The sequence below is a fragment of the Phyllostomus hastatus genome, unplaced genomic scaffold (genome assembly GCF_019186645.2).
Source record: "Phyllostomus hastatus isolate PE091 unplaced genomic scaffold, TTU_PhHast_1.1 phas_contig_137, whole genome shotgun sequence".
NCBI lineage: Eukaryota > Metazoa > Chordata > Mammalia > Chiroptera > Phyllostomidae > Phyllostomus > Phyllostomus hastatus.
In genome coordinates, this window is record NW_025333583.1 from 8,496,791 (window position 1) to 8,515,344 (window position 18,554).

The 18,554-nt window shown below is 42.3% G+C and overlaps 1 protein-coding gene across 2 annotated transcripts in view; it reads right to left on the reverse strand.

Moving 5' to 3' along the window:
• Positions 1 to 8,582, reverse strand: part of LOC123829715 (sterol 26-hydroxylase, mitochondrial) — a 33,773-nt gene extending 25,191 nt beyond the window's left edge. The window contains exon 1 of one of the 2 annotated variants that reach the window (XM_045855585.1): positions 7,797 to 8,582. In XM_045855585.1, coding sequence (XP_045711541.1) covers positions 7,797 to 8,066 — 270 coding nt within the window. In that variant the 5' untranslated portion in view covers positions 8,067 to 8,582. Of the gene's footprint in view, positions 1 to 7,375; positions 7,509 to 7,796 lie in introns of those variants that run through there. The other variant, XM_045855587.1, reaches the window with a different exon arrangement.
• Between the last annotated feature and the right edge of the window lie 9,972 nt (positions 8,583 to 18,554).

Sequence of the window (18,554 nt, forward strand, 5' to 3'; positions counted from 1 at the left end):
AAGGAGCAAGCATAAAAGGAGAACAAGCTTACTCAAAAGTTAGAAGGAAGAAAGAACAATCCCAGTGGAAACAATTGAAATTGAGGTTAGAAAAACAATAGAAAGGGTCAGTAAAACGAAGAGCTATTTTAAAAAAGATAAATGAAATAGACAATCTTTGGCTAGACTCACCAAGAAAAAAAGATAAGAGGGCCCAGACACATAAAATCGGAAATGACAGAGATGTTACAAGTGATACCACAGAAATACATAGGATCGTAGGAGACTACAATGAACAACTATACACCAACACACTGGACAAGCTGGAAGAAATGGATAAATTCCTAGAAACATACAAACTACCAAGAATGAATCGTGAAGTTGTAGGAAATCTGAACAGGCCAACTGCTAGTAAGAAGATTCAAACAGTAATCAAGAACTTCCCAACAAACAAAAGCTGAGGACCAGATAGCTTCATTGGTGAATTCTACCATTTAAAGAAGAAATAGTACAAATCATCTCAAATTCCTCCAAAAAGTTGAAGAGGAGGAAATACTTCCAAACTCATTTTACAAAGCCAGCATTTTTCCTGATACTAAAACCAGACAAGGACAGTACTAGAAAAGGAAGTTACAGGGCAATATCCCTGACAAACATAGATACAAAAATCCTCAACAAAGTATCAACAAACCAAATTCAACAATACATTACACCATGATCAAGTGGGATTTATGCCAGGGGATGCCAGGATAAACATTTGCAAGCGAATGTTATATACCACATTAACAAAATAAAGGATAAAAATCATACGATGATCTCCATACATGCATTAAAAACATCTGACAAAGTTCAACATTCATTAATGATAAAACTCTCATCAACAACAACAAATAAAGGCCATACATGACAAACCTCCCCTGCCCCTAGTGAACATTAGTCCACAGTGAAAAGCTGAAGGGTTTCCCTCTGACATCAGGGATGAGACAAGGGTGCCAACTCTTGCCACTCTTAAGCAAGAAAAAGAAATAAACGGCATACAAATCAGAAAGGAAGTAGTAAAAACTGTTGCTATTTGTAGATGACATATTATATAGAGAAAACCCTAAAGACTTCACCAAAAAAACTGTTAGAACTAATAAATGAACCCAGTAAAGTTGCAGCATATAAATGAACATACAAAATCACTTGTTTCTATACTAATAATGAACCTGTGCACTGTGCACTGAAAACTATGACACTAAGTAAAGAAATTGAGGAGATGCAAAATAAAAGACACTCCATGTTCAAGGACTGGGAGAATTAATATTGTTAATTTTTCATACTATCCAAAACAAGTCCTCAGATTCAATGCAATCCCTATTAAAATTCCAATGAAAAATTTTCACAGAATTACCAATAAACAATTCTAAAATTTGTATGGAACTACAAAATACACTGACTAGCCAAAAAAGTTTTGAGGAAAAAAAAAAGAACAATGCTGTAGGCATCATGCTTCCTTATTTCAAACTATATTACAAAGCTATAGTAATCAAAATAGTATTGTACTGACCTAAAAAAACAGACACATGGATCAATGGAACAGAATAGAGGGCCCAGAAATAAGCCCATGCACATATGGTTCATGTACAATAAAGGAGCCAACAATACAGAGTGGGGAAAGGGCATGTATTCTTCAATATATGTTGTTGGGAAAACTGACAACCACATGCAAAAGAATAAAACATAAACACTAGCATATACCATACACAAAAATTAGCTCCAAATGGATTAAGGAATTGAACATAAGACCTGAAGCCATAAAACTTCTAGAAGAAAACATAGGCAATAAGCCCCTTCATTTTTTTTTTTTGATTTGACACCAAAAGCAAGGGCAACAAAAGCAAAAATAAACAAGGGGGACCACATCAAACTAAAAGACGTTTGCATAGCAAAAGAAATCATCAACTAAATGAAAAAGCAACCTAATGAATAAGAAAAATATTTGTAAATCATATGTCTGATAAGGGTTAATATCCAAAATATATAAAGAACTCATACAGCTCAGTAGCAAAATAATCTAATTTTAAAATGGGCAGAGGATCTAAATAAAGATTTTTTAAAAGATTTTATTTATTTATTATTTTTAGAGAGGGAAGGGAAGGGGGGGAGAGAGAGAGAGAGAGAGAGAGAGAGAGAGAGAGAGAGAGAGACATCGATGTGCAGTTGCTAGGGTCCATGGCCTGCAACCTAGGCATGTACCCTGACTGGGAATTGAACCCGCGATGCCTGGTTCACAGCCCACGCTCAATCCACTGAGCTACACCAGCCAGGGCTAAATAAAGATTTTTCCAAAGAAGATATACAGATGGCCAACAAGTACATGAAAAGGTGCTCGACATCACTACTCATCAGGGAAATGAAAATCAAAACCATGAGGATATCGCTTCACACCTGCTAGAAGGGCTATCATCAAAAAAGACAAGAAATAACGTGTTGGTGAGGATGTGGAAAAAGGGGACCCTTGTGCACTGCTGGAGAGACTGTAAATTGGTGCGGCCACTATGGAAAACAGTATGGTGGTTCCTTAAACATATTAAAACTAGAACTACCACAGGATCCAGCAATTCCACTTCTGTGTATTTATCCAAAGAAAATGAAAGTACTAACTTGAAAAGATATATGCAACCCTATACTCAATGCAGCATTATTTACAATAGCCAAAACATGAAAGCAACCTAAGTGTCTATCAATGGATGAACAGATAAAGAAAATGTGGTATATATACACAATGGAATATTATCCAGCCATAAAAAGAAGGAAATCTTGCCATTTACAACCACATGGACAGACCTTGAGAGCATTATGCTAAATGAAGTGTCACGCAGAGAAAGACAAATACTGAATGATCCACATATATGCGAATCTAAAACAAAACAGAACTGAACTCATAGAGAACAGATTGGTGGTTGCCAGAGGTGGGGGGTGGGTGGGTGGGCAAAATGAGTGAAGGTGGTCAAAAAGTACAAACTCCCAGTTATAACATAAATAAGTTCTGAGGATGTAATGTACAGCTTGGTGACTATAATGAATAATATCGTATTATATATTTGAAAGTTGCTAAGAGAGTAGCTCTTAACAGTTCTCATCACAAGAAAACATTTTGTAACTATAAAAAAAAAAAAGAAGCATGATACATGGAGTGACAAGTATGTGCACAGGGCATTAGGGAGCTCACTGATCTAGGGGGTCCACCATAAGAGCTATAGAATCGATAGCTGATCTCATCGTTTTAGGGTTGACATCTCTGAAAAAGATATCAATTCAATATAAATTTCCATATGCATTTAACACATTCACATTTCATTTTTCCAACACTCTTGACATTGTTTTGTTTAGGAAAGAGAAAGGAACTAGCATGTATGGACTAGCATGATTTACACATGTCCCAGTTCCCACTCCACCCCCCTAAGTCCTACAATGCTTCCCTGAGCTGATGTGACAATTTTTACGTGGGATATACAGTTTCCCACAACTGAGGGTGCTGGGAACATTATAGTCAGATGCCCTTATATCAGTTCCACTCCTCCCCCTTGTATGGGCTTAGAGGGAAAGACCCCAACCCCAGATTTAGGGGTAAGCCTGCATGGGTCTAAGCTAAGTTAGAGTATACCTGTGGCCACTACGATGAGTTCAGGGATGGCCAACTAACCCAAGCCAGTCAACTAACTTCTGCAAGACAGCAGAGCCAAGAGAACTGCAGAAAAACAAAACTGTAGCTTTGATGATCTCACGAATCCCTAGAGCAAATTGTACCTGAAGGGCACCCAACTATTAGACTTTTGGATTATATGAACCAATAAAATTGTTTTATACTTTAAGCCAGTGTGAGTGGCAACCAAATGAATTTGAACTGATACAAAGTGGGTCACTAGAATGCATCCTGTTCCTCAATGGGGGTATTAACTGGGTTTTATAGATGTGTAGGATTCTGTCTTTTATTAACTCACACCATCTACATGTAGTGGGTGGGGAGGGCTAATATTTCCCATGGGACAGCCCAGGTCCCTATGACTCCAGATCTTGGGGATGTAAGGGCTGGAAACAGGTGGCTCTCCTGAATCCTAGCCTTGGCCTGTTCTTTAAAAGGACACACATTCCTGGCTTTCTCCTGCTTCCTCCTACTCCTCCTAGGACCATCTAGAATTTCTTTGGTAGTTACTGTTCTATAGAAAATCCTGAGCAAAACCTCCCAGTAAACTCCCACTCACAAATGATGTGAAATCTTTAGCCTCCGCCCTGGACCATTCACCAGGCCTCTCAAATTTCTACAGGCCAAATCAAGCAGAAGAAGTATGCAGGACTCTGGTTTCTTGGCTTGCTTAGTTACTCAGACCTGAGCCCAAAGGGAGTAATTTTTTAAACATCTCTGAGTACCATAGGATTTGCCTGCCAAGTCTCAGAAACACACCCAACAGGAAAGGTCCCAGAGGAGACAGCAGCAGCCTGGGCAGGTGCAGAGAAACTGATCAGGTTAGGCCTTCAAACCCTTAGAGTCATTTTTTCCCTCATCCTCAACTCCCACTCCAGCTACTTCTAGAGGAGGGCTCAGGTACTGCCATGCCCAAGCCTTCATCACCTGAGACCCTCTCCACCTCTCCTGTATAATCAATCCTACTGCACACACCATAACCTGGACAGTGTCTCTGGGAAGCCATCTTTACCCCATGTCTGCTCAAGAGCCCACCATGGCCCCTCAGAGGAACGGGGGCCTTACTCTGGCCTCCAAAGCCCTCCTCAAAGGCTTGTCCTAACCCAGTCCCCATAGCTCCTCCTGTTTTTTGACTACAGCCCAGCACAGCCACATGGTAGCCAGTCTGTTCACCAGCCCAGTCCAGGGCCTGGAAAAGAGGAAGGCCAAATATGAGATGGAGTGACTCCATAAAAGAAGCCAAGGACATGAGTCTACAGTGGCTGAGCAGGGCTGTTGAGGTGGGGACAGTATGGCCATCACTCATTCATAGAGTCACCAGGAGTTGGAGCCAACTCAATGGCATATAACACATACATCCCTCTTCCCTGAAAAGAGTATATAAACCTCAACAGGGTGTTGGCTTTATCTCATTGAATCCTAACACTTGGAAAATGCCTGGGGCAGAGTGTATGCATTAATTCCGTTGATCTCCTAAAAGCTTCTCCAACTTAACCAATACTGGGTTTACCTGTCTGTGTCCATTGTCAGTGGGCTAACCATTCATCCCTGCCTTGTATCAGTGTTCTGCTGGATAAATCCTTCTTACGGGAAATTGGCTGTGGCACAGAGGGTGCAAGGGGCCACTGCACAGACCACCTGGCTGACCACGGGCAGATTAAGAGACTTCCAGACAAGATGGAGATGTAGATAAACATGATTCCCCTCCACACACAACTACAGCAAAAGTTACAACTAAACTACAAAACAAACATCACCCAGATTCTTAGATAATTGGGCTGCATGGAAGTCCAACAACCAAGGATTTATTTATGTTAAGGATTTTATTTATTTTAGGCATAGGGGAAGGGAGGGAGAAAGAGACGGAAAGAAACATGAATGTGAGGTTGCCTCTTACATGCCCCACCCTACTGAGGACCCAGTCCACAACCCAGGCACACGTCCTGGCTGGGAATCAAACCAGCGACCCTTTGGTTTGCAGGCTGGCACTTAATCCACTGAGCCACACCAGCCAGGGCCTAATAACCAAGGGTTTAAAGAAGCCACATTTATCCAGATGGGTGCTTTTCTATAATAGGCCACACTGTTAAGACAGGGAGTCAAAATAGCTCTGCCTAAGACACAGAAAGAAACACAGAGAGGCTGCCAAGTTGAGCAGACAAAGAAATAGGGCCCAAATGAAAGAATAGAAAAAACTCCAGAAAAAGAACTAAATGAAGCAACCTATCAGATGCAGAGTTCAAAACACTGGTGATCAGGACACTCAAAGAAATCACTGGGTACTGCAACAACATAAAAAAGAACCAGGCAGAAGTGAAGGTTGCATTAAGTAAAATAGAGAAAAATCCAGGCTCTGGCTGGTGTAGCTCAGTGGAGTGAGCACAGGCTGCCAACCAAAGTGTCGCAGGTTTGATTCCCAGTTAGGGTACATGCCTGGGTTGCAGGCCATGACCCACAGCAACCGCACATTGATGTTTCTCTCTCTCTCTCTTTCTCCCTCCCTTCCCTCTCTAAAAATAAATAAATAAAATCTTTTTAAAAAATCCACAGGGAACCAATGATGAAGGAGATGAACCCAAGATTTAAATCAATGATTTGGAACATAAGGGAGAAATAAGCATTAAACTAGAGCAACAAAAAGAAAAAATAATTTTTAAAAAAATGAGAATAGAATAAGGAGCCTCTGGGATGTCTCCAATCGTACCAACATCCAAATTCTAGGGGTGCCAGAAGGAGAAGAGGAAGAGCAAGAAATTGAAAACTTATTTGAAAAAAAAATGAAAGAAAACTTCCCTAATTTGGCAAAGGAATATACACAGACAAGTCCAGGAAGCAGAAAGAGTCCCAAACAAGTTGGACCCAAAGAGGACCACACCAGGACATACCATAATTAAAATGCCAAAGATTAAAGATAACGGAGAGAATCTTAAAAGCAGCAAGAGAAAAGCAAAGTTACATATAAAGGAGCTGTCCTAACACTGTCAGCTGATTTCTCAAAAGAAACTTTGTAGGCAAGAAGGGACTGGCAAGAAGTATTCCAAGTGATGAAAAGCAAGGATCTACAACCTAGATTACCCTATCCAGCAAAGCTTTCATTTAGAATAGAAGGGCAGATAAAGTGCTTCCCAAACAAGGTAAAACTAAAGGAGTTCATCATCACCAAGCCATTATTAAATGAACTGTTAAAGGGAACAATATAAGAAAAAGATAAAAACTATAGCTATTAAAATGGCAACAAATGCACAACTATCAACACCTGAACCTCAAAAACAAACTAAGCAAACAGGCAAGACAGGAAGTGAATCATAGATATGGAGATCATTTGGAGGGTTATCAGCTGGAAGGAGGAAGGAGAATGGGGGAAAGAAAGGTGCAGGGATTAAGAAACACAAAATGGTAGGCACAAAACAGACAGGGGATGTTAGGAACAGCATAGGAAATGGAGAAGCCAGAGAATTCACATGCATGACTCATGGCCATGAACTAAGGGAGGGGATTGCTGGAGCGAAGTGGGGTACTGGGAGAAGGTCACAGTGGGACAACTGGGACAACTGTAACAGCAAAATCAATAAAATATACATTTAAAAATCCTCCTCACTGGAAATTGATTTCTTAATAACAGTAAGTACACCTTTTCCTTAATGCCTATGATTTTGCTTTCACTCCCTGAGAAGTGACATCTTTTTTTCCCCCTAAGGGGAAATTTACCTGGCTAATTGGGGAACCTCAGTAATCCTCCTGAAGCCATTTCCTTCGGAAGAAGCCTGCGGTAGCCAGTTCGACCACAGAGCTCAGCAGTGGTTCTGTAACCCCGGCAGCCTGTACACTGGCATCTGTCATTCTGTTACCGAGGCAATCTCTCAGGCTCCCTCCCCTTGAAACCTAGTCACCTCCTTTCTAGCGCCCTCCTGATTCTCCGCTCTCCTGGATCTGCTCATTTCAGTTCCAAGGGCTCTGCCTACCCTTTGCACACAATGTGTACAGATTTCTAGGGTATGACGGGAGCCCTAGTCGATGCTGAGCTAAGTTCCCACGTTCTTCACTTTTTGTCCAACGTCTCCCCATTCCCAGCCTCCGTGTCCCAGGGCTCACTCACGCCTCTTCCCCGGGCACGAGGCCCCTCGCTTACCTGGAGCTGATGCATGTGCAGAACGTAGCCTTGCCCTAACAGGTGGAAGAAGAAGCGCAGTGGCCCTGGTCCTGAAAGCTCCTCCGGGCTCCGCAGCCTCTGGTCGCCAGGCCGGGTTCCGGGAGCCTCGGCTGCGGCGGCCGCCGGGAGGGCATTGGGCATCGAAGCCTTGGCTCTGGCCCCGTGCGGACCGAGGCCCAAGCCGGCTACCCGCGTTCCCAGCAGCGCCCACCGCACCCTCGTGCAGCCCAGCGCAGCAATGCGATCCATGGCTCGCGCCGCCGCAGCGCCTTTGGAAACGAGTCCTGAACGCCCGGGTCCCGCCCAAAGATTAGAGCGGGTTCAAGGGCACCAGTATCCACGAGTGGGCCGGGGAAAGGCAAGCCAGGCCCCTTACTGTTCACTTTACCTCGCGGTCCTTGATCCCTCCAAATAGGACCCGAGGAACACACAGAAGTCACTTTCTGCAACTGTGTGCCTCCCCGCCCGAGGAAGGGGCACGGCAACACAAAGGCAGAAGACGCACGGGGCGGCGGGGGGGGGGGGAGGCTCCGGGAGACCCCGAGAGCGCGGACGACCGCCGCCCCTTCCGCAACTCCGCACCTCGCACTTCCGAGAACTCGCTCGGAGAACTTGACGTTCGCTTTGTCCGAACTCTGAGCACTGACACAAAAAGTTCCAGGAAGTCCGGAGCCCCCCAAAGGCCAGGAGGTCCCACCCAGTGAGACCTGTCCCGGTCCCCTAAGGCACCGGCTGCTGAGATTAAACTGGCCGCCGGCTCGTCCGAGGGCGCCCGCCCCGCTCCTGCGCCCCCCCCCCCGCCCCACTCCTGCGCCCCCGCCCCGCCCCGCCCCGCTCCTGCGCCCCCGCCCCGCCCCGCCCCGCCCCGCTCCTGCGCCCCCGCCCCGCCCCGCCCCGCTCCTGCGCCCCCGCCCCGCCCCGCCCCGCGTTGCCCCTGGAGTCTGAGCGCTGAGAGAGCAGAAACAAACAAAACTCAACTAAAAGGCCCAGTGTCCGAGGTCTTCTGGCTCGTGGAGGGAGAGCCGGAAGCCAAACAGACCACCACATTTAAATAGGTTTTTAAAATGCCGTTCCACCCGCTCCCCGCGCTTCCTCTGCACCCCCCCGCCCCCCGGCCAAGTTTGCAAAAGCGGGGTTTTTCAAACTGCAGGTTGAGACCAGGTCAGCGTGTGCGCAGAATTATTTTTCAGTAAGATGGGAAATAATAAAACAAAAAGTGCAGAAAGCACTACAAGAAGGAAAAGTATTGCTTCATGAATCCTTTGTTTCATATATATTCAAAATACACTTTTCAAAAAGGTAAAAACACGACTTACACAAATATAAAATAAACACAGGGTCAAAGATTAGTCAACCCATCAGTGACGGAGCCAGCGGGACAGTAAGGCTTGTTCTCAGTAAGACATTTGAAGATCTGGTCCTTCACAGCCAGCCAGAGCTGGGGAGCGGGGGGGGCGGGGCAAGGGCGAGGTAACCTCACAGGGACGGCGACTGGACTAAGAGCGGATTTCTTTCTGCTTATCCTGTTAGGGGCCGTGGTTTCTTGAATCTGTGACTGCGGGTCCTTCCTCAGTTTGGGGAGTTTTTCAGGCATTATCTGTTTAAACACTGCTTCTGTCCCATTTCTATTTCCCCTCTCCTAGTAGGACTTCAAGATGAGATAGAGATGGAGAGATAGAGATCCTTCAAGATATGTATATGTGTATGTATATATACATACACTAACCCTAACCCTTTTGGCTGTATCCTTCCTGTCTCTTACTCTCTCTTAGGTATTTGTCTAACCTTTTGTCTCATCTAGCTCATTTTTTGTCTCTACTCAGCTGTGTCTAATCTGCTGTTAAATCTATTCATTAAATTCTTAAATTTCTATTATTATATTTTCCAGTTTTCAATTTCGATTCACTTTTTTCAAATCTATGCCCTTTACTATATTTCCAGTTTTATGGCAAATTCTTAATTTTCTTCTTTACTATCCTTTTTAATTTGGTAAGCACAGTTGTTTTAAGGATTATGACCAATAACTCCAATATCTGGAAGCTCTGTGGGACAAGCTGTATTAGCTATTGTTTCCAGTGGTTTTTGTTCATGTTGCCATGTTTCTTCCTGGGCCTGGTTACATTTTATTGTGTGCTAGAAAGACTGGTCTCTAAGTTGCTGGCGGAACTAATGGGAGGTTTGGGATGACTCCCCTTTCCTCAGGGAAGATTCACTTTCATTTTTGAGTTCCCTGAAGGCACAGCGATCCCGGATCACCCTAATGCAGTCCTGGCAGTGGAATGGTCTGCGGCTGCGCTGCAGTCTTTTAGAAAGCTAGCCTATTTCCAGTCTTGAATCTTTTGGGGTCCCCCCAAAAGTTTTGGTATAAGAGCTCATGGACCCCAGTTTTTCCCTCCCAGGCCCATGAGTCTAAACCACTCACTTCTCAGCTTCTGCTTGTGAAAAGGAGCAAGTCCACGAACAGGAAAGGGGTGCCTATGCCTGACTCAACTCTGGATTTCTGTCCTCTCCTGTCACGCCTAGTACAGGTCAATTCTTGCCATTTTTTTTTTCAGCTTTTGAAGTTGTTCTTAAGAGAGTTGAGTCCAATAGTAACAGAAGTGGAAATCCAATTTATGTTTTTATATATTAATTCTCCCCCTGCCCCAGGCTTATTTTCTTGATTTTTAATTTTTTTAACCTTTAAAAAATTGCTTAATGAAAGTTTCTTATTTCCTAATAAATGTGATACATTTTTATGCGATACTATTTTGGGCACATCCAACAAGAGTCCATAACAGTTTCTCTCATTAACATCCACCTCCAAATAGTTTTTCATTTCCATTTTGATTGCTGTTTTAATCTGAGTCGTGTAAGGAAAATGTTTCTATTTACTTGCAAATCTTGGAGTTTTGTTTTTGTTTTTGTTTTGCTGTGAAAGAGATCATTCTTTGGTTATTAATTGATAATATTATTACATTATTGTCAGAGTATCTATGTTCTGCTTTTCAGAATTGTTGAAATGCTTGTGATGGAGCAGTGCTTATTTTTCTGAATGTCCCGTGTGTATTTTTGAAAAATACATATTGTTTATTGACTTATTAATTTTGTTATTTAAATCCTCTATAGTCTTACTTATTTTTGTTTTCTTGATTTGGTAATATCTGAGAGAAAAATATTTAAGTATCCCCAAAATAAAATTTATCAAATCTTATTGTGTTTCCAACAATTTTTGTTTTATACTTTTGAAGATCTATTATTAGGTTCATAGAGGTTCCTGACTGTTAACATATTCTGGATGAATAACACCACTTATAAATTTGAAACATTCAATTGCTTTGATTTAGTTTGACTGGTTTTATATTTATGCCTACTTTGTTTTTAAGCATTTGTTTAATGTACCCTCATCCATTCCTCTGTTTTCAATTATTATAAGTCATCCTGATTTAGAAGTATCTTATAAATGAAATCATGCAGCTGGATTTTTTTACTCAACAGAGAATCTCTAGTAGCAAATATTATTTTTTATAATTTGAATGAAAGTCTAAAAATAAATGAAATGAAAACATAATGGATAATTCATAGAAGAGGAATTAAAATGGTTCTTAAACATATACAAAATTGTTGAATTTTACTTATAATAAAAGAAAGACAACTCAAAGCTACATAAGAAACCATTTCTCACTTACGATATTGGCAAAGACCAAAGGTTCGATACCACTATACTGTGGAAGGTGTAGGAAAACAACTCTCAGTCATGGTTCAAAGGATGCAAATTGCTGCAGACCTTTCAAAATTTAAAGTTTTTTTTTTAATTTACATACTTCTAGGGTTTTACTCTACAAATGAATGTACTTGTATATTTGCAAAATCACAAATATACAAGGATATTTATTGCAGCATTGTTTGTACAGATGAATAAAATATTGAAAACAACATGGACGCCCATCAGTAAGGAACTAATGACATAAAATATGGTTACTCCATGCACTGGAATTATTTGCAGCCTTAAAAAACTATGATACAGCCCTCTATATACTGATGTACAATAATTTCATCCTGTAGGTCTCTTCTTTGGGCTGGTCTTGATTCATGTATTTATAATAAAATTGTAATTGTACATATAGAGCTTTTCTAGTTTTCAAAGTCATTCTAGTGAATGGTCAAGTCTAAGGAGGTTGTGAGAACCCTTGAGTTTGTATCCAGTTGGACAACAGTACGGGGGGCCTGGGAACCCCCAAACTTGTGGTTGGCATCGGAAGTGAAGGCAGCCTTACTGCAAACTGTGCCCTAAACCTGAGAGTTTGCACTGACTCTGAGTAGTTAATGTCAGAACTGCAGTATTGCACCTGCCTTTTCCTGTCCTTGTGGTCAGGTCTCATACGGAGGGATTACATTTTGCTCAACACATATGAGGGTCCCAAACTCATCTTCAGTGGCCATTGGCCAATGCTGCCATTAACTGAAACATCCTTATTTCTGCCTGACTTCACCCTGCACCCATTTCCTGACCAAAAGGCTCTCAGGTCTCTCCCTTTTCCTCCCCCTCTCTCCCCTCCTTCTCCCTCTCTCTCCCCTCCCTCCCTCCTTGTCTCCTTTCCTCTCTCTCCTACTTCCACATGCCCTCCAGGGACCATCTGCCCCTTTAAGAACTTGGGGCAAGGAGCACTTTGAGATCATCTCAGGTCTATCTGCCCACATACCTCAGATGTCCTTATACGGGGCATGAGAGAACCCCTGGGACTTAATTCCAGGCAGCAGGTACAGGCCTTTTCTGCTTTTGGATTCTCAAAGTCCTTGGTAAAGAAGTGCAGGACACGGGCCCTGGGGGTACACACAGCCTAGAAGAAGAAGGATAAGAACAAGAAAGAAGAAAAGATGAGAAAGGGAGGAAGAAGAAGAATTAACATTTTAGGGTTTACACTGTGCCAGTCAATGTTCTGAGCACTTAATGTTAATTCATTTAACTCCTGCCAAAAGTTAATAATATTTTAGAAAACAAACGGGCAGAGATTAAAAATAATTGCCTTCGTCATAGCTGGTAAGGTCAGAACCAGAATTCAGAAAAGGGATGCCACAGTGATTATCAGTGCTCTAAACTGACTTCCTTTTCCTAGACCTCAGTGTCATCGCCTCTCCTACCAACCTAAGGCAACTCCTCTACACTTCAGAATAGTAAGTGCTGGCTCTGAACTTCAGTTTTTGCAAATCAAATAACTTACTGCTTTGTTCTCTGCTGTGTCAGTATCTCCCTAAAGGAAAGGAAATGAAACACTCTGACCAGTGCTTCTGTAATGGAGGGAGGGCCACTGGATTCAAAGGGAGCATTTGGAGGCATCATTGCACTCTGACACTTGAATGGGGCTCTCTATCTTGAAACAAAAGAATTTACTGAAAAAAGATGCAGTAGGATACAGCAAAAAGAGCAAGGGTTCCATCAAAATACTCACAATGTTGCATTAAGAAGAAACAAAAGCAAGTTACAAAACCATTTCAACGGTTATCTCTCTTTCCCCTACCCCACCCCTCGAATGTTCACAACAGTCAAGAACATAGATGTCATGCAGACACCGTTTCCAGTCCTGGTTCTGTTACTTACCATCTATGGGCAAGTTCTATAGCCTCTCGAGTCAGACTCAGTTCCCAACTTTTAGATAAGAATAATTGCCCAAGTCATATATGTAGTAAAAGCAGTCATTTGTATTAGACTTTTGCTACTGCTGAATAACAAACTGCCCAAGTACTTAGCAATGTAAAACAACAATCTTTCTATTATGAGTATGAGTCTGTGATCCAAGGGTTTGGAATGGGCACAGTGGGGACGACTTATTCCTGTTCTATGTCAGGGACTTCAGCTCGGAAGACTCAGAGGCTAGAGAAAGAATCAGAACATACCTGCTGACTCGGAGACATGGATTGTTGTCTGGAGTGTCTCCACATGGCCTCTCCTTACGGCCTGGCTTCCTCATAGCATGGCAGGAAACACAAAGAGTCCCAAACAAGACGGATGCAAAGAGGTCCACTCCACGACACATCACAACTGAAATGCTCAAGGTGAAAGATAAAGACAGACTGTTAAAAGCAGTTACCTACCTACAGGGGGAGTTCCTATAACAGTACCAGCTGATTTCTCAAAAGAAATTTTGCAAGCTAGAAGGGAGTGGCAAGGAGCCCTCACCGTAATGAAAAGCAGGGACCTACAACCAACACTGCTCTACCCAGCACAGATATCACTTAGAATCGAGGGGCAGATAAAGTGCTTCCCAGACAAGAAAAAATAAAGGAGTTCATCATCACCAAGCTATTGTTACATGAAATGTTGAAGGGACTTATTTAAAAAAAAAGATCAAAACTGGCAACAATAAAATGGCAATAAATACATGTCTATCAACAACTGAACAAGAAGAACAGAGACAGAATCATGGCTACAGAGAGTATTTTGATGGTTGCCAGGTGGGAGGGGTGTAGGGGAATGGGTGAAGAAGTGAGGGGATTAAGAAGTACAAATATGTAGTTACAGAATAGCCAGGGGGGTGTAAAGTACAGTATAGGAAATGGAGTAGCCAAAGAACTTACATGCATGACCCATGGACATGAATCATGGTGTGGAGATTGCTTGAGGGAGTAGGGGGTGCTGGGTGGAGGGTGCAGAGAGGGAACAATTAGAACTACTGCAATAGCATAATCAATGAAATATAATTTTTTAAAGATTTGATTTATTTATTTTCAGAGAGGGAAGGGAGGGAGAAAGAGAGAGAGAGAAACATCAATGTGCGGTGGCTGGGGGTCATGGCCTGCAACCCAGGCATGTACCCTGACTGGGAATGGAACCTGCAACACTTTGGTTTGCAGCCCACACTCAATCCACTGAGCTACGCCAGCCAGGGCTCAATGAAATACAATTTTTAATAATACATAAAAAATAAAGAGGCAAAGAACGTGATGCAGCATACTCTTTAGTCAGATGCTATCCCAAGAAGTTGGAAGAAGTTAGATTCCATCCCCACTGGAAGAGAGGCAAGGTCAGTTGTAGAACTGCATGTGCATGGAAAGAACCTGTGGCAGGCGCCTGTGGAGAGGAACAGTCTCCCACACCAGCCATCTGGGAATGTAATGTGAAACCACAACAAGATAACCCTATGCTTCCACGAGGATGAATAAAATTACAAAGACAAGTGAATAAAGGTAGAAACACTAAAATGACAAATGGTTGAGTGTTGGTCCCCCTCAATGGAACCTCCACATACTCCTGGGACAGTGCCAGCTGCTATGAGCAGCACTGCGGAAATCTAGCCATCGTCATGACAGCCGGACTGTGCCCGCCTAACGACACCGTGATCCCACCCCTGGGTGCAAATCCCACAGAAATATGTAAACATGCTCACCAGGAGATGTGCACAATGATGTTCTTAGTGGTCCTGTCTGTGATGGTCCCTGACTAAAAATCACTCAAATACTCATCACAGTAAAATAAAGAGTAAATTGTAATATATGCATACAATGGAATTACATGCCATGATGAGAGTCAATGAACTACAGCTATACATGAGTAGATCTCATTAGCATAATGCTGGCTGAAGGAAGCCAGACACAAGAGACAACATACTGCACGGTTCCATTTACGTAAAGGGTAAAACAGATGAACGTAATGTACGGTGCTAACACTGAGTGCTAACACAATGAGGTCACTTTTTTTTAGATTCAGTTGTTGATAGACATGTATTTATTGCCATTTTATTGTTGCCAGTTTTGATCTTTTTTTTTAAATAAGTCCCTTTAACATTTCATGTAACAAGGTCACGGTTTCTCTGAGTGGGAAGGCAGTAAATTAACCATGGAAGGGAGCACACGGGAGCTTCTGGGTTCTGAGTGCTGGTTTTACGGCTTTGCACACTTCATAAAAATTCATCTGATTCGTGCACCTTTGTACCTGCTGCGTAGCAATTAAAAGTTTACATTGCAAAGATAAAGAGGATGTCAGTAAAATGGTGGAGCAGGCAGCTCTGAATGACCGTCCCTTTACAGAAACATTGGCGGGGGGGGGGGGCAGACATCATCAGAATTAACTTTGTCCAAACTCTGAAAAACAGTCAAAAGTTTACCACAATCAAGTAAACGCTGAGTCAAGATAAAGGCAACTTAACAAGAGTAGAAAAGCTTGTGGTATTTTTACTTGTCCTTGTCCCACTGCCGTTCTCAGCTGGGTGGCAGTCTTGAAGACAGCCGTCGGAGGGGGACCCTGGTCCCTGGCTCTGGGGGGAGCAGAGTACACTTTAATCACAGAATATCGCGTCTGTCTGTTCTAACCAGCTGGGGCTGCCCGAAGGACGGGTGCAGGCGCTGGTCTCCCCTTTGCCTCTCTCAGAACCAGACCAGAGCAGGAGAGCCTCGGGCAATGCTCGAAAACATGGCAAACAGGGCACAAAACTGACACATGAAAATCAGTTGCATTTCTGTATACCAGCAACGAACAATCTGCAAAGACAGAAATGAATAAACTAGTTAGGGATAAATTAAATCAAGGAGGCACAAGACTTGTACACTGAAAACTATAAACCATTATAAAACATTACTGACAAAATTAAAGAAGACCTAAATAAATGTGAAGACGTGGCACATTCCTGGGTTGGAAGGCAATCTTATTAAGATGATAATATTACCCAGAGCTATATTCAAATGTAATGCTGGTCAAAATCAGAATGGCATTTTTTTTTTTCAGAAATGGCAAAACCTATCCTAAAACCTGTATGGAATTTCAAGGGACCCAGAAATGCCAAAGCTATCTTTAAAAAGAACAGTCAGGAGACGCACACTTCCTGATTTCAAAACTTACCACGAAGCTACAATAATACAAACAGAGAGCTACCGGCATAAGGACGACACACAGAGCAATGGGACAGAATTGAGAGCCCAGAAATAAACCCTCACATTTTTTGTCAATTCATTGTCCACAGGGGTGCCAAAACCACTGAACAAGGAAAGAAAGAGAAGGAGGGAGGGAGGGAGGGAGGAGGAAAGGAAAGGAAAGGAAAGGAAAGGAAAGGAAAGGAAAGGAAAGGAAAGGAAAGGAAAGGAAAGGAAAGGGAAAGGGAAGGGAAGGGAAGGGAAAGGAAAGGAAAGGAAAGGAAAGGAAAGGAAAGGAAAGGAAAGGAAAGGAAAGGAAAGGAAAGGAAAGGAAAGGAAAGGGAAAAAAAGAAAAAGAGAAAAAGAAACAGGGACTCAAACAGATACTTGCATGTCAATGCTCCCAACAGTATTATTCACAATAGCCAAAAGATGGAAACTACTCAAGTGTCTGCCAACAGACAAATGGATAAACAAAAGGTAGAACAATGGAATATTATTTGTTCATAAGAAGAACTGAAGTTCTAATACATACTATAACAGGAACATTGAAAACATTATGCTAAGTGAAAAAGCCAGACATAAAAGGACAAATGTCATATGATTCCACTTATATGAAATACCTAGAATAAGCAAATTCATAGAGAAAGATTAGAGGTTACTAGAGGATGAAGGTTGGGGGATGGAACTTATTGCTTAATGAGTTTCTGTTTGGGGTGGTGAAATATTTGGAAGTAGGTGGTGATAATGGTTCAGAGTTTCTGTTTAGGGTGATGAAATATTTGGAAGTAGGCAGTGATAATGATTGTATGACACTATAAACATAACTAAAGCCATTGAATTGTACACTTAAATGGCTAAAATGGCAAATTTTGTTATATATAGCCCTGGCTGGTATAGCACAGTGGATTGACTGAGGGCTGTGAACCAAAGGGTCACCAGTTCAATTCCCGGTCAAAGCATATGCCTGGGTTGCAGGCCAGGTCCCCAGTGGGGGCCATGTGAGAGGTAACCACACATTGATCTTTCCCTCCCTCTCTTTCTCTCTCCCTTCCCCACTCTCTTGAAATAAAAATAAATAAAACCTTTAAATAAAAAATTTTGTGATATATATTTTATGACCATAAAAAATTATAAAGAAATAAAAGGAAGGAAAGAAAGAAGGGAAAAAGGAAGGAAGGAAGGTAGCTGGGGAGACAGGGAGGAAGAGGGAGAGAAGGAGACCCAGGCCAGGCTGGGGATGAAGTAGGCAGGGGTTCGGTGAAAAATTAGGCATGGCACTCCGCCAAGTTGCATTCTACATCCATGCCCCTACCTGTGCACATTGCACATGATTTTTACCCCCGGGATTCCTCACTCTAGAAGTCTGTTACCTGGTACAGGGTTGGCTGGACCCAGGATGAAATGTACTCACTCGAGCAAATGAGAGGTCAAGAATAAAACCAAAGAACCCACCTCCATTTCCAAACCCACAGGTTGAGATGTGACCATAAATAACATTTGAATACTGATGTTGGAAACCCCATTTGAAAACTAGCAGGAGTTTTTATTTGGCCATGTCTGTTTCATCATTTGCAATGAGGGAAATGTATAAAAAACACAGAATATGAGAAAAACACTAAAATATCATTTATAAATTATTTAATTATTACTTTATGAACTGTTAGGGTACCGTTGATCACAGGATTAATACATTATCACATTTGTCAATATCTTAATATTCTTGCCCTTTTTTTTGGCTTCATATTCCACCCTTCTTCCCATTGATTTCTGAAACCAGCAACCGCTACAACGTACTGGGAAGCAGGGTAGTACATGCACTCATTAATTCCTTCAATAACTGGACGACTCATCTAAGCTCTTTGAACCTTGTTTGTTTAATCTGAAAGTCAGAGATGATGATGCCAATATTTA